Genomic DNA, 17,135 nt, shown 5'->3' with positions numbered 1-17,135 from the left:
TTTATTGTATTTTTATGTTTTGATGGCATTGACAGTATTTCTAGCATTGCCTGTTGTGACTGGAATTGTGCTTCCTGGCCTCTCCAACTTCCCTTCTGACACTGCCTCCCTCAGTTGCTCTTCCAGATGGGAGCTTGTGTGCTGCTCATAAATAGGCCGAGTTTGAAAAACATGACTTTCCATGTTCCAGTCAGATGTGATGTAGTGCGCCGTTACTGTCAGGTAACTCTCAGTAGCCCTATGTCCACCCATCCGTCATGAGAGCGACAGCAGATGCCTTGGATAAGTTGTGGACAACTGTAGCGTGTGTCTGTTTGTAAAGGGCTGGTATCACTTGCTGGCTGAAATGCAGACGAGAGGGAACTTCTTAATGGGGCTCGATTACTTTCAGCGTGTGTTTGAACCCTGTGTTCTCAACAACAGAGAACAGTCGCATATCCGCTGCTGTAAAAACACGTATGGTGCTTGTTATTGCTTTGGCACAGTCTGAATTATTAGCAAGTGGCTGCTTAAATGCCATGGGGTGCTGGGTTTGTACTGTACTTATTTTCTTCCGTGTCCCACTAATCTTAACTCAGGTGAAGCCATTTCAAATGAGTTAGCAAGTTCAATGTGCTACCAGCTACTGTACATGCCTGATTAGGGCAACCGATACTTCGGTACCAATTCGATGCCATGTGGCAAAAAACGGGTATCGTATCGTTTTGTGGTATCGAAGGTACTGAAATTACTGACACGTAACGAGATTGATAGTCACCCTCTTAGGAAGTAACGTAGGATTGACATCACATTGAGGGTGCATCGTGTACATCGTCAGGCCCGCTCGCGCATCAGGTCTCATTGCGCACAAGCAGGATGCGCAATATCATTAACTGTATGAGCAACTTATCTCATGGTGCAAAAGTTTCTTAACTCAAAAGTGACAGTAATCTACCAAAAACGTGTAAAAGAACATTAACACTAACTACTGCATCACTGGCAACATACGAGTGACATTTAAGCACAGTTTCTCCGACACATGCTCTGCCTCTGCCCAAGGGAGGATGAGGAACGTCCACTACTAGGCTGCGGTCTAGCCGCAACAACAAATGGAAGATGGCACACAACTTGGTCCAGCTGCAGCACCTTGGCTCGTCGAACGAAAAAGCCAGAAGAGTCATGTATGGAAATATTTTACTTTCGATGCAGATGATGAGGGGTTGATTATAGACCCACAAAAGCCAGTTTATAAATGGTGCCTGCGCACTTTCCAAACCACAGTTGAAACACTGTGCAATAAAATTTTTACTGCTTATATTTTAGCAAAGTATTGTTTACTTTAAATACTTAAAGGCTATATGCCAATTTTCTTTTTTGCAGTGTCAAAAGCTGTTTCATTTTATCGTTATATTTTTTATATGTCCATATTTTTATATCTCAGAGTATTAAAATGCTTTTGACACGATCCACTTGTCTTTGTCCATCATCATTATATTTGACTGCGAAACAGAAGTGTTCCCACACAACAGACTGTTGAGGGAGGGTCGTCAAACTCCTTAAAAGAGCCTGCTGCACTGACTGAGCTAACAACATCCAATTTGCTAGCTCTCTCGGAAATTACGTACACAAATAAGTTCTGAATGTGCACTGGCTGCATGTGTTCGGTACACATGCATGCTGAACCAAAAGGCCCGTACTGAAAATTTTCGGTTCGGATAAATGTACCATTACACCCCTAGTACATGTGTGTATACATGTCTTGTGATGGTTGTGGGAAGTGAAGACAAATTTGGGTTTGAAACCATAAGCATGAGGTTGTCATCGTCGTCGTCATCTCCCGCTTATCTGGATCCGGGTCGCGGGGGCAGCAGCCTGAGCAAAGAGGTCCAGACAGCCCTCGCCCCAGCCACTTCCACCAGCTCCTCCGGGAGAATCCCGAGGCGTTCCAAGGCCAGCCGAAAGATATAATCCCTCCAGCATGTCCTTGGTCGGCCCCGAGGCCTCCTCCCGGTTGGACATGCCCGAAACACCTCCCCGGGGAGGCATCCAGGAGGCATCCTCACCAGATGCCCGAACCACCTCAACTGGCTCCTCTCGACATGGAAGAGCAGCGGCTCTACTCCGAGTCCCTCCCGGATGACCGAGCTCCTCACCCTATCTCTAAGGCTGAGCCCGGCCACCCTGCGGAGGAAACTCATTTCAGCCGCTTGTATTCGCGATCTCGTTCTTTCGGTCATTACCCAAAGCTCATGACCATAGGTGAGGATTGGAACGTAGATCAACCAGAAAATCGAGAGCTTCGCCTTCCGGCTTAGCTCTCTCTTTCCCACAACGGAGCGCCCGCATCACTGTTGACACCGCCCCAATCCGCCTGTCGATCTCCCGCTCCATCCTACCCTCACTCGTGAACAAGATCCCGAGATACTTAAACTCCTCCACCTGAGGCAGAGCCTCCCCCCCGACCCGGAGCGGGCAATCCACCTGTTTCCAGCTGAGAACCATGGCCTCAGACTTGGAGGTGCTGATCTTCACCCCAGCCGCTTCACACTCGGCCGCGAACCGCCAAAGCGAGAGCTGAAGGTCAGCGCCCGATGAAGCTAAGAGGACCACATCATCCGCAAAAAGCAGAGACGAGATCCTCCCGCCACCGAACCCATACCCCTCCACCACCCGGCTGCGCCTAGAAATTCTGTCCATAAAAGTTATGAACAGAACCGGTGACAAAGGGCAGCCCTGGCAGAGTCCAACCCCCAACGGGAACAGGTCCGACTTACTACCGGCTATGTGAACCAGACTCACACTCCTTTGGTACAGGGATTTAATGGCCACTAACAAGGGGCCATCCACCCCATACTCCCGGAGCGCCCCCCACAGGGAGCCCCTGGGAACACGGTCGTAAGCTTTCTCCAAATCCACAAAACACATGTGGACTGGATTGGCAAACTCCCATGCTCCCTCCAGCACCCTAGCGAGGGTAAAGAGCTGGTCCACAGTTCCACGCCCAGGATGAAAACCACATTGCTCCTCCTCGATCCGAGGTTCAACTATCGACCGGACCCTCTTTTCCAGTACCCTGGCATAGACCTTACCAGGAAGGCTGAGGAGTGTAATTCCTCGGTAGTTGGAACACACCCTCTGGTCACCCTTCTTAAAGATGGGGACCACCACCCCAGTTTGCCACTCCAAAGGCACTGCCCCCGATGTCCACACAATGTTGCAGAGGCGTGTCAACCAAGACAGCCCTACAACATCCAGAGCCTTGAGATACCCAGGGCGGATCTCATCAATCCCCGGGGCTCCGCCACCGCACAGTTGTTTCACTACCTCGGCGACTTCTGTCCCGGAGATTAGACCATCCATCCCCAGGTCTCTTGGCTCTGTTTCCTCCACGGAATACGTGTTGGTGGGATTGAGGAGCTCTTCAAAGTATTCCTTCCACCATCCGACTATATCCTCAGTTGATGTCAGCAGCTCCCCGCCCCCACTGTAAACAGTGTTAGCGAGTTGCAGCCTTCCCCCCTGAGGCGTCAGACGGTTTGCCAGAACCTTTTTGGAGCCGATCGATAGTCTTCCTCCATTGTCTCACCGAACTCCTCCCACGCCCACGTTTTTGCCTCCTGCGCTCCACTTGGCCCGCCGGTACCAGTCAGCTGATTCTGGAGACCCACAGTCAACCACCCCCTGTAGGCCTCCTTCTTTAGCCTGACGGCTTCCCCCACCGCCAGTGTCCACCAGCGGGTACGGGGGTTACCGCCACGACTGGCCCCAGCTACCTTGCGGCCGCAGCTCGCAACAGCCGCCTCAACAACAGCAGAGCGGAACAAGGCCCATTTGGACGCAATGTCCCCTACGGCCCTCGGGACACGATCCATCCTTATGCTTGAACATGGTGTTAGTTATGGCCAAGCTGTGACTAGCACAGAAGTCCAATAACTGAACAACGCTCGGGTTCAGATCGGGCAGGCCGTTCCTCCCCACCACACCCCTCCAGGTCACGCTGTCATTGCCCACGTTAGCGTTGAAGTCTCCCAATAGGACAATGGAGTCCCCTTTCGGGGCACTTTCCAGCACCCGTCCCAAGGACTCCAAAAAGGGCAAGTAGTCTGAACTGCTGCTCGGTGCATAAGCACTGACAACAGTCAGAACCCGATCATTCACCGGGGTAAACTCCAACATACAGGCAGAGAGCCTGGGGGACACCAAAAGGCCCACCCCGGCCCTCCGCCTCTCACCCAGAGCAACTCCAGCAAAGAGGAGAGACCAGCCCCTCTCAAGGAGTTGGGTTCCGGAGCTGACGCTATGAGTCGAGGTGAGGCCGACTATATCTAGCTGGTATCGCTCAACCTCTTCCACAAGCTCCCGCTCCTTCCCCGCCAGAGAGGTGACGTTCCATGTTCCAAAAACCAGTTTTCGTAACCGAGGATCGGACTGCCAAGGCCCCCGCCTTGGTCTGCTGCCCAATCCACACTGCACCGGATCCCGCTGACTCTTCCTGCAGGTGGTGAGCCCACTGGGAGACGAACCCATGTAAACGGTTCGGGCTGGGCCCGACCGGGTCCCATGGGCAGAGGCCCGGCCACCAGGCGCTCGCCCACGGGCCCCAACCCCAGGCCTGGCTCCAGGGCAGGGCCCCGGTGTCCCTCCGGGCCGGGTACTCGGGTTCTTGATGTTTTTCATCATTAGGATCTTCTGAACCGTTCTTCGCCTGGGACCAATCTGCCTTGGGAGACCCTACTAGGGGCAAAATGCCCCTGACAACATAGCTCCTAAGGTCATTAGGGCTCTCAAACTCCTCCACCACGTTAAGGTGACGGTTCAAGGAGGAGAAGAATGAGGTTATTTTGGCCAATTCAAGCAAGACTTTTTGAGGACACCTACAGTGACTGAGGTCAGAGTTAGGATAAGTCTCTACAACATGACTGAAACTGAAAGTAAAGTCCTTTGTACAGATTGAAATGTGAGGAGTAAAGTACATGCACAAGGCAGCACCAAGCAGCAGACACATTCAAAATTTCTCTCTGTGAATTTTTTTAGTATATGTCTTCAATGCTATTGTATTGCAGGCACATAATTAAACCGTGCATGGAAACACATTGCTCTTGGAGTCATGTACCCATATAGTGTCAATGAGAAAATAACTGCCCAATTTGAGCAGAGGATGGAAATTACATGCTCGACATAAACATGCCCACAAACTTAATGCTCTTCAGAGAGACAGGACTGCCTGCCTCTATGTATCTATAGTCTTAATGCATCAGGAGACAGTAAATCTCTTTGGGAGGGGGTAGCAGGGCTCACTGTGTACCTGGTCTCAGCGGCACAGAGCAGCAGCTGAGTGCCCACATGGGGCCAGATCCCCCCCACAGAGATCCAGCTGGAGCGTTCTCACTTGGTAGGGTGAAAGGGGGGCTGTCTACAGTAAATCACATACATACATACTGCACCTGATGCCATCCAAGCACAGCCAGTCCTCTGTTCACTTTTTATGCTTTTATTCTGAAACTGAAAATTTTGTTTCATCAATCTCACTGAATTTTCTCTGATGCACTTTCTCCTCTGTCACACACAAATCATTCCATTGCTGCTGTGTAATCACCAACACTCTTTCATTGACACATTCCTGAGCAGCCCACCTGTTGAAGAATGACCCAGTGTGTGCAAAATAACCCTGCCTCTCTCTCTCTCTCTCTGTCACACACACACACACCTTTCCTCTATAGGTTTAGGTGGGAACGATCAGAGCATTAAACAGGGCTGCACTGGCCTCATGTCTGAACTTTCAACCTTGACCCACACAGCCTCTACCCACATCATTTCTCTCTTTCACACAAAAAACACACACACACACACACACACACACACACACACACACACACACACAGTACACACAGATTAACAGAGCTCCATTGTCACAAATTTCACAGCAAGTCTCAGTCTGTCTTTCCCCCAGCCCCCAGCGTACTACTACACACATACCCACCCTCCAACCATCCACACCATACAGTACTGGGCCAAGCCTCTCATTCTCCAAGTCTGAAAAAAAAACACAATAATGTGTGTTCCCCATCTGCAGTGGGCTATCTGCTCCCTGTCACTCTTGACCAGCCCCTCAGCCTGACACACACACACACACACACACACACACACACACACACACACACACACACACACACACACACACACACACACACACTCCCTCTGCCCAATGTGAGGGGGTCTGTGCTTGTTAGTACGGGGACACTTCAATCAATGTAATTAGGGAAGTCACTTAGTGATATTGCTTTTGCAGATAGAGCACATTTCTTTACTGCTGATAGTACTCGCCTTCTTCCATTAGCGGATACAGAGAACCAATGCAATCCAACCGCCCAATATCTGTACCTGCTTGTGTAACAACTCTGGTAAGGCTTGGACTCAGGTGCAGAGAAAATACACAGGAAACTGAGTGAGGTTCCAAATAAAAATCACTGTCTTTACTAATGTTCAGCAAAATACAAACAAGGTATCCAAAAGGGCTAACAAAAACAGACAGGAAAAAGGCAAAGTCTCCGAGTTCAAAAAGAAACAGGCAAAGTTGAAAAATCTCTGAGAAAACACACAGTAAATCCAAGAAGGTCAGGTCACAGGGAAACAAAGACAATCTGGCAAAGGCATGAGGAGCTGGTGGGTAAGTATATAGACAGGGATGGTACTAGGGTAATCAGGGGCAGGTGAGTGAGTGGGCACAGGTGTGGTTGATGGAAGGCGGGAAAACACAGGAAACTGAAATGACACAAGAGGTTAACACTACAAAATAAAACCGGAAACATGACGAAAATCCAGAATGTTACAGCTCGTCCTGTGCAAGACTGCACAGCTGGAGCCTATCCCCGCATCCACTAACACACACAGACAAAACATTTACATTACACTTTCCAAATGACCTAACCTGCATGTTTACACTGTGGGAGCAAAGTGGGAAGAACATGCAAACTCAACACAGAAAATCCCAACTGCTTTACCACTAGGACTACAACTAACCATTTATTAGACATTAGTTTTTTAAGTGATGATTAATCATTTTGTTTGTTCGAAAATTTAGAAAAATCCATCTCATTTTCCCAGAGTCCTAGGCGATGTTATCAACATGTTATATTTTGTCTGACCAACCGTCTAAAACACAAATCTATGCAGTTTACAGAGATACTGTAAATATGCTCTCCTTGGAGAAGATGGAACCAGAGAATGTTTGGCATTTTTGCTGACAAATGACATATAAATTAATCAAAATAGTTGTTGGTTAATTTTCTGGTCATTAACTGATTATAAACCAATAATTTCAACTCTACATACAACTTTTTTTTTCAAAGTATGATTGACACAGTATTTTACAGCATTTGTCATGGGGTCAAGATAGTTAATTTAGTTCATGGGATGTAGAGAGAAACAACCAGAGATCCAAGGATAGTGAACACTAGAGTTAAAAGGCCATTAATTGCTTTCACTTTAGTTGCTAAGCTCACTGGACATTAGAAACTGGAGCCTGTATTTAGAATGAGATGTGATGTATGCATGTGATTCTATAACAGCCTGGGATTTCTACCAGCCAGAATGACCAGGAATAAAAATAACCTAGAGCACCTTCATCATGTGTAACCCAACAAAAATGCAATGCTGGTGGTGTCAGTCCACTACACCTGAGGCCAGGATAAGATACCACAAATTTAATCAGAACTCAAAAAACAAGCTCACTCTGTATTTCACTGCTGTATTTGCAGGAGAGAGAGAGGGACAAGCTCATCTAATCATGCTGACAAGTTGTTCAGTGTTACACATGCACCCAAAGCTACAGCTCTAACAGTAAAATGTGTGAATGCTAACATAGAGATAAGATGAAATAAGGCTTTATTTGTGTTAAAGCAGCGCAGAGTAATAATTATTAAGTACTAATTATATAAAATAAAGAAAAAATAAAATAAGAGATTAGAAAGCTATATACAACACATACATGAGAAAACTATACTATACTGTGGACTATACTGTATCAGTAAATTGTGCAAATATTTGTGCAAAAGAGGTCTAGTTTTGCTACTATGGCAGCCATGTTGTCTGACCTTCAAACATACAGTACATAATATTTTTCCAGTATGTCCATGTCCATTATACTTTTATATCCCAGTATGTGACTTAACCTAGCAATCACCAGCATCATCAGCCAACTGCATTAGCACTCACAGTTATAATGTAACAGTTATTTCCAGCAAACGGAATCATCTCATCTTCACCTTTCCATTAGCACTAGTATAAATCATGTGAGAGCATTTTAAGAGTATTATAGGGCTAATCAGCTTCCACGTATTATGAGCTTTGGTGCAGATGCTCACTACATCTTCACTGTCTCCATGGTTGCTGTTGGGTAGATTACCATGAGCTAATAACCTCCTCTGTAGGGGTCACTGGCATTTTCTGCAAGGATCAATCTGTACAGGCATTATTGCTACATGATGAGAACACCTGACAAAGATCTAAGGAAAGAAATGTGAAGGCAAAGAAATAGTCCTGGAGCATCTCAGGATTTATCACTCTGTGATGCCTTACAAGTCTTTATAGACCAAACATGCCTTTCCTGAGCTCAGCTTTCTACCTGCTGACAGAGAGAGAAATGCCACTGTTTAGCTCATGTGATCACATGAAGTGAAACTCATTGCCCTGTACTGACTGAGCTGAGGGCAAAATCTGGAGCCTGGTACAATACATATAAGGCAAGAGGAGCCTGCTCGACTGAGTACACAGAATCTGATGGGGGTGGGGGGAATAGATACCCAAACGTTTGGAAATAGTGGTAAGTTGGAAACCTATGCTAAAGATGTGAATTCATGAACAGTAGAGCTAATAGTTATGAACAATGTGATGAGGAAGTTGCTCATATTTGCATACCACTACTGAATGTGCTTTATTTTTACATCAGTGTAACCAGACAATTTCATTATCACATTCACATTTATTACCACATAATATTACAAAGGTTACACAGCACTTACATGCAATTTGTGTTTCTGATAAAACACTAGTTATCTTTTAAATAAATAACAGGAATGTAGAGATTCAGTGCTTAGTTATTGTGTTATTACTGTAGATCTGAAACAAATGCCTGTAAGTAAGTATGAGGTCAGTAAGCATTATTACTGACAGATTATTTCTCCTAGCTGCTCTCTTCATGTTTAAAAAACAACCAGTCCCTCTTCCACAAAAGTCACAACAGCAATCTATCAACATAGGATCTAGGAACATTTCACAACACTTCCTACATGACTGTGTGACACAAATTTCATCATCTGCCCAAGTCCATGAGGGTCTGTGCGGAGCCAAAATTTGAAACCACGCAGACCTTCCACACTACAAACACGCAAACTGTGCATGCACCAGAAAAATAAACTGGAACATTTGTTTCTTTCACTGTATGTAGGTACAAATCATTAGTCCTGTTCTTGTTAAGCACTGGCACTGTCATGTTGTTTAGCCAAACACAACAAACAAAGAAGCTCTTCTTTTTGCTGTGAGGAGGTCACCGTCATGTTTTCTAGTGTGAATGTGTGAAACAGGTCTGTGTATGCCGATTATAGTATGTAAAGTATCCTCATGCAAGTCCACAGGGTTTAAGTTTAGGGTAAGGTGCGTTCCCTTCCAGGCTAAGCTGGACACAGGCAAAAAGAGGCTACAGCCTACACTTCTCCAACATCACCTCTCAACTGTATGGAGTCTTTTGTCTTAGATTTTCTCTCAGTGAAGTTTAAGTTACTGTAAATGTAAGTTCAACTCCACTGATTTGTCAGTTCAGCTAGCTCCATATTTGTGCTCATACTTTTTCATGTTTCTTATACGTGGATGAGAAGCTCATGTCTGTTGAGTAAGGACATGTTTAGCCTAGCTTAGCATAGAGAGGAAGCAGGGAGAAACAGCTAGCCTGACACTGTCTGAATTTCAAAAATATATCTATCAACTAATTTTCTCTGTTCAGGACTATATGGAAATGTCACAGATCAAAATTTGACTTTAAAATTCCACCACTGAGGGCGTGGTGTATGACCCATGATCCTGATGCTAACTGGGCCATGACACATCCCCACAGTAATAAGTTGTGATCTGAGAGTATAACTCATATGCTTGGAGCAACAAACAATGTGATGTGTGATGGGAGTGATCAAAGACAAGAAAAAATGTCTGAATCAAGATTAGTAACAATGTCATTAGTATGAATTGTTGAGTTCTACCTCCATGCTGGTCGTGATTGTGCAATTTTCTGCACTGAGAGAAGACTAATGGCTACAATGTACCTTCTGTCTGTGCGTATGTGGGCTGCCATATGGAAATGCATGCATTCCAGCCCAATTTTTTATTGTCTCTCTGCTCACCCACCCATATCCCATCTCTGTAACTCATGGAGAAAATCATGGAGAAATTATTCAGTTATTTGCAGAATGCGGCATGTGATGTGCTGGTGAAAAAAGGGCTGTGATTTTGTTTAATGTTGCGGTTGCATGTAGCACTGGCCTGCCTTATCACTTGATGGATTAATATTATGGGGTAGAGGAGACTACACCTTGCACTTTTGATTCAAGTTGGGGAGTTTGAAAAATTGCATAAGACATGGAAAACTCTACAAGTGTGGAGTTTTTGTCTCTTCAGACTGTTTCCCTTCTTCATGCACCTTGGTTTTAGCCTGCGTGAAGTTGTGCCAGAATTCCTGACGCTGCTAAAACAGGACAAGTGCATGAGATCATCTCCAAAAACACAGGCCCAATACACGTTGAGTGTGTTTCTGGAGGAGACAAGTCATGCAGCTATGCCTGCAGTTAGGTTACTGACACACTGCTGACACTTCCCTGTGACCAAGTCGCAAATACAGGTAAGACGGTTGAAGCAAAATTACAGTCAATTATAGTCCTACTAATGTACAGTAAATGGTTTTGTAAAAGGCATTATGGAAACTGTCATATGCTACATCACCTAACATGTTTATCACAGGCTTACACAGAATACATTTGGATTGAATCACAGGTCACGTCTCCAAGTTACGCTTCTAACTAGAGTGGCAACCGAGTACAAAGTGCAGTTTACAAGAGGAAACGCAGAAGTGAGGTCGTACAAAAACACACATTAATGAAACGTACTTTGAGTCATGACAGAGAAGACGAAAAACACTTCAGCATGTTCACTTTGGACTTACTTCAGTGTCTGATTGAGGTGGAATTCCAACAAGGCAAAAAGCAACTCCATTCATTGGGTTCTCTACGTCTGTGTGTGTCAACCGACAGAAGAAATGGTTTAAAGCTGCTCTGCTGTCCGCATCATGCACACTTGTCTTTCCTCTCAAGTCCTGGCGTTGGTAGCGGCTTCACTGCAGACCAGAGACCGGACGGCCCTCCTCTCCCTATCTCTAAAACAGCCCCGCTGCGAGCTGCGCCCATTTTTAGACACGATGCTACCGGAAATGTGGCAGGTTGAACTTCAAAGTAAAGGCGTAGAACAGTTTGCTTTTGGATCAAAATAATTCAAGCACATATCAAACAGACATTTTCTCAAAATTAAAATGATCATTTTTAAAACCCAGATAAACCAAAAAGTATGAATTATTACGCTGTTCAATATTGGCGGACCTTTGGATTCTATTCTATTCTATTGTGGAGTAGCCTACATGTATATCTTACAGCGGGCTAATAAGCTGATTTGAGTAACTAAGGTTGAGACCTAACAACTGTGTATTTGCACAATTTAAGAATAGCAATTACAAGCATTTCTGGCCAAAAAGTTATGCGTAAGTAAAACTTTTATTTCGAAAGTTACGGGCGGCAGGGATATTTTTGTTGTCACGCGCTTGACAAGGGTCCAGATGGTGCAACATCAGCTGGGCGCGAGCTCGCGTACAATTACAACAAAAGGTAACGCCAAGTCTCCCAGAGAATGGGTCTGGCCACAGAGATGATGTTTGTAATGGGAATGAGTTCAGTCAGTGAATGACAGTACTGTAGATATGTACGTGTACTCAGTTACACCTTGAAGTCCGACACACGTCACAACAATACACAAAATTTTTCAGAACTAAATCACTTGTATTTCTACCACAGGTTGTTCAACATTTTGCTTAAGCTGTAATCAGCTTTATTTTATGTTTGCATGTTTGTGCTTTTCTCTGGGCTGCTGTGACCTCTGCAGGTCCTGATGACAAATTAGGTCACTGAGTAATATATACAGCTCCAGAACACTTCACCTGCACATGTTCAAAACCTGTCCATATGGCTGGAATAATCCTTTAGGGTGGCAAACATAAACTATAGCGCCGTTACTACTCCCCAATTCCTTCCACTCCCTGTCAGTGGTGGACAGCCCATTGGGAGCACTGGGACACTTCCTGGTCGCCTGAGGGTGTTTTGGCCTGCATCATGAACATCATCTGTGATAACATAACAAGCAGGAATGAGTTGACGGACCTCTTGTATCACCTCACCTGTGTGTGATGGCTATTACTTTGTCCACACCGTTTCTGCAGCAGCGCTGCTCCTGCCAGCCACATATATCCTTTGATAATTGCAATCAGTAATAATAATCCATTGTTGACAAGTGGTTGGAAAAATATTGACTTGTGACCAGTCTACAAAATGATGGTCTGATGGTCTGCATGAGGGCGGCCTGCTTTGGAGTCAAAGTCCTGGCCTAAATTATTGTTTCAGTCGGTGTATGTCTCTTTACTGCTGTCCTTGGCTTGCTGCATGGTAATGTATTTAAAACAAATTGATCAAGAATATGCAACATATAACCACAATACTGAGGTAATGAGAGTGTTGACAGTAGAATCTGACAGGACACTTTTCATGACAGGGCCTTAAGAATAGAAAAATAAATAAAGCAGCATTTTAAGGTCCGTGAACTCAGCTGATATTGTACTTTAGTGGTGCACATGACATGTTGACAGTTAAATTAGATGGCACACAGTAAGACTGGATCTTACAAGGCTCTTGGAATTCTGGGGCCTCGGGACAGTCGGTTGCTTTACCTGTTTGTTAATCCAGCCTTGCCTAAATTCTTGTACCACACACATGGTTGGGATGGATGGTGGGTGTACAAAGTGCAGTAGTTTGAGTTTTTCGGTATTTGACTGAGACAGTTATCTTTCCCTAATCTTCACCAAAATGATTTGTTGCAGTATTTCCATGAAAGCATAAATCATGCCTCAGTTGTCACAAGTGTATATGCAAGAAAACAAATGAAATCTGCTGTCAGTAAACATTGTGTTGATAAATTCAGTATAAAGACTTTGCATCTTTGCAGACTTCATTTTCATTCATTTCATTTTCTACCGCTTATCCTCTAGTAGGGTCGCGGGGTGGCTGGAGCCTATCCCAGCATCCTTTCGGGCAAGAGGCGGGGTACACCCCTGGACAGGTCGCCAGTCCATCAATCAGCCTAGTCCCCATTTGCATGTCTTTGGACTGTGGGAGGAAGCCGGAGTACCCGGAGAGAACCCACACAGGCATGGGGAGAACATGCAAACTCTACACAGAAAGACCCCGTGTCCGAGCCGGGACTCGAACCCGGAACCTTCTTGCTGTGAGGCGACAGTGCTAACCACTGCACTACCATGCCATCTTTGCAGACTTTGTTGAGTAAAAACATCCTTATTATGTATATCTAAAAGAAAAGACAAAAAAAACTTTCAAAACGTTTTTGCAAGTTAGTGGTATATAAATGTAATGTTTAGGAGTCATGTGAACAGATAATGAAGTTGCAGTATATACTACTAATTAATCCTCAAGACACCTATGGCATCAATAAATACATCACTGGGGGTGCATAAAGATGCAGTGTATTAAGATAAACTTGAAACACCTGTGTCAGTCTCAACAAAAAAACAAAGATTCACAAAGGTAGCATTTGTTACAGGATGATCATCTTATATAGTCCACATGTTGTTCATGTTGTGATCTACCCCTGCCTCATGCATTTCCCCTGGAGGATAAATAAAGTATCTATCTATCTATCTATCTATCTTTTTTCAGTCAATGCTTTGGAGTTTGTTGTCATGGAGATGATTCAGTTTTCAATTGTTATTATATGACAAGTACAAGTAAAATGTACATGTTAACATGTGGCTGGCCTTCTGCTGATGAGAGCCAAGAGATGTTACTGAAAGTAGTGTAAATGGATCTTTTTTTGGCCATTAACCACAAATCATGCATTAATGCTGACCATTTTTCAACGTGAACCATATGTCTTTCAGTCAAGTTGTTCACATCTGAACTGAGGGAGGTGTTTCGCCACTGTCCCTGGGAGGGAGGCTGCTGACAGGCAGGCAGACAAGGACAGTAGCAGCCGAAAGTAAATGGAACCAACATGCTTATATGATGCCTATTATCTCTAAGTCTTGGAATTCCCTGATCTATCAAATGCTCCCCTAGAATATTTTAAGGGGGAACACCAAGGAGATGTTTAACAAAGCCCAAGCCACCTGTTTGTCACCTCACTGCCCTTATGACTGTGCCATTGATCTCCATCCTGGCACCTCTCTGTCCTTTACCACACTCCTGTGCCCAACTTCTTCCTTAGGCCACTAAGAGTGGCATCTCCAAAGCTGGCTCCCTTTTTTACCTGGTTCTCCTGCCTGTTGCCAACCACCTCATGGAGTGTATTAATATTTTGTTCCCTCTTTCCACTCCTCATGATGATGATGTTCACCTTAGTCTCTCTATTTCTATCTGTTTGCTGTAATGTTTATGAGCTCCCACACTAATATTTTTAATATGAAGAGAATAGAAATAAGATTTGTTTTTGCAAAGGAATTATGGCTCATAAGATGATTACATGGGAGACAAGTACTGCACACAAGAGCTGATATTCTGTAAGTGTTATATAAACATTCTGAAACATATGAACATCTTCTGATCCTACAAGAAGATTGTAGGCTACAAAACTGCCCGGACTGGAAGGAAAATCTGAATGAGGAGGGAGAACAAATAACAACACTGTTTGTCACTGATATCACAAGACATTTTTCCATGGACAGACTGATAAAATACAGTATCGAACACACACACACACTATGGGAGTACAGATATTTTATGGCCCACATGTATTTACTGCTGTGTCAATTTCAAACTGGATTTAAAGCCCCTACTCACAGGTGCTTTCTCTGACTCTGCCAGACCAGACATCTTCTCTGGAGTGTTTTTGATTGACAGGTCCCTGCCTCTCCTCTTAAATTTGTTGCACCCATTTAGACAAGACAACTCACACCATCATTCTTATCAGACCATAGAATTTGATGACATTATGTAACTACCTGCATAGCTCCACCTAATCAGCCATGGTCGCTGAAAACACCAGCAATCCCGCTGGGTGAAGTCATCTCCTAGAAATTGCATTTAACATTTCACCAAAACCACAATTTTTGCCCTGCATCAACCACAGTGTCTGTGTAGCCTAAACTTGCCTAAACAAAGTCCAGTGCTCTTTATGGCTACCTTCCATCCCTACAACATCTGTGTGGTACAATAACATTTCCTACACTTGTTGCCATTAAATAAAATTCAGGCACTGATTCCCTCAAAACATATTTGGAAAAACAAATATAGAGCTCTATATAAATGTAAATAAGAGATAGGGTTGAAGTATATTTAATATTAAACTAGTAGTATTAATTTAATACTTAATGACTTAATGAATGATTCTGTGGCAAGGAACATGTTGTTGGCTGTTGTACTACAACTTTCTGACCTTCCATTTTTAACAACCAGGGATACATAAACTCTCTCCTCTCTCTCTCTCTCGCTCGCTCTCTCTCGCTCTCTCTCTCTCTCTCTCACACACACACACACACACACACACACACACACCTTCAGTATGTTTACCATCAGTGTGCTTCTCAGTACAATTACTACAAAAATATATTTATATTTTATTATCAGTAATATTAAACATGTCCTGACCTCCAAACAACCATCATTTCCTCCTCATCATCATCAATTCATCATTTTAATAACCTTCACCATCTTCCCATACTCATTTTATCTAGATTAAATCACCATTGCTTGTTGACTCTTTTGGAGGCAAATTATTCTCAATACTACAAGCTGAAGTTCTGACCTGTAAAGTCAGGGCTTCTCAGCCAGTTTTACATGATTTTGATTTTAAAGGGACAATTTTGTTGCCAACAAAGTAATTCAAAGTCACTATGTTGTTGGGGTTTGACGGGAAGCAGGGACAATGCAGCACAGTTCAAGGTATTTACTCCAAAAAAAGTTGTAGTTATTCTTTTTTTGTTAGTTTTTTTTTTTTGATGAATCATATTATTTTTGGTCTGTGGCCCAGGGTTTGAGAATTAGCAGCTATAATCAATTTTTGTAATGACAGTATATGAAATGACAATGTTAAAACAATATGAAAGGTGTGTGTTGTAGTGATGACACAATTAAAGAGAATTATTAGCTGAACCTGCAGCTCACCTCGACCACAACCTTACTGTTCTGGTTTATTCATACCTGCCTTATAGTATCGTTTTCAGAGAAACAGCTGTAAAAAGCCACTGTCCTCTACCTGCTCAGCAGCAAACAGCTGATAGACACAGTAAGCGACTAGCTGGTGAACAGGGTGGAGCATTTAGCAGCTAAAGAGACAGATATTTCTCAGAGTTGGTATAAACAAGCTAAAAGAGAGGGAATACTGGACTTTGAGTCATCACAAATGATGAATGATAATGTTGCTCTGTAAATACTGGATATAAAGATGAACTGTTGGATAACAAATTCACTACTACTAGTTTCTGCTGCTCCCAAGTGGCCAAAACATCATTGCAGGTTTAAGTTGCTTAAACACAATCATAAATATGCTGATCATACTGAAGATGACAAATGAAATATATTGTTTATAAACATTTTACAGATATTTTCAATATGATGATTCAACAAATTTGCATTTAAATTCATTCAAAATGTATCCACATTATGGTGAAAACATTCAATTTGGGCAATATAATGTGCTGTTATAGATTAGCAGTATATAAAAGTAATTTTTAGAAAACAGGCAATCCACCTTGACTGATTGCTCACTGTTGTACATGGTCATATGTCCGATAAGATCCAATTTGGTGACAAAGCAGCTGAAAGTTAAAAGCTGATTTTTATCCT

At 43.8% G+C, this 17,135-nt stretch overlaps 1 protein-coding gene across 1 annotated transcript in view; it reads right to left on the bottom strand.

Annotated features, from left to right (window-relative positions):
- The window catches only part of LOC111237078 (rho GTPase-activating protein 23-like), a 59,211-nt gene extending 47,925 nt beyond the window's left edge, over positions 1–11,286 (bottom strand). The window contains exon 1 of the mRNA XM_022766036.1: positions 11,186–11,286. Coding sequence (XP_022621757.1) covers positions 11,186–11,239 — 54 coding nt within the window. The 5' untranslated portion in view covers positions 11,240–11,286. The remainder of the gene's footprint in view (positions 1–11,185) is intronic.
- Positions 11,287–17,135: the final 5,849 nt, after the last annotated feature.

Source organism: Seriola dumerili, unplaced genomic scaffold (genome assembly GCF_002260705.1).
Source record: "Seriola dumerili isolate Sdu_G_001 unplaced genomic scaffold, Sdu_1.0 BDQW01000807.1, whole genome shotgun sequence".
Taxonomy (NCBI): domain Eukaryota; kingdom Metazoa; phylum Chordata; class Actinopteri; order Carangiformes; family Carangidae; genus Seriola; species Seriola dumerili.
This window is presented reverse-complemented; position numbering and strand designations above follow the sequence as displayed.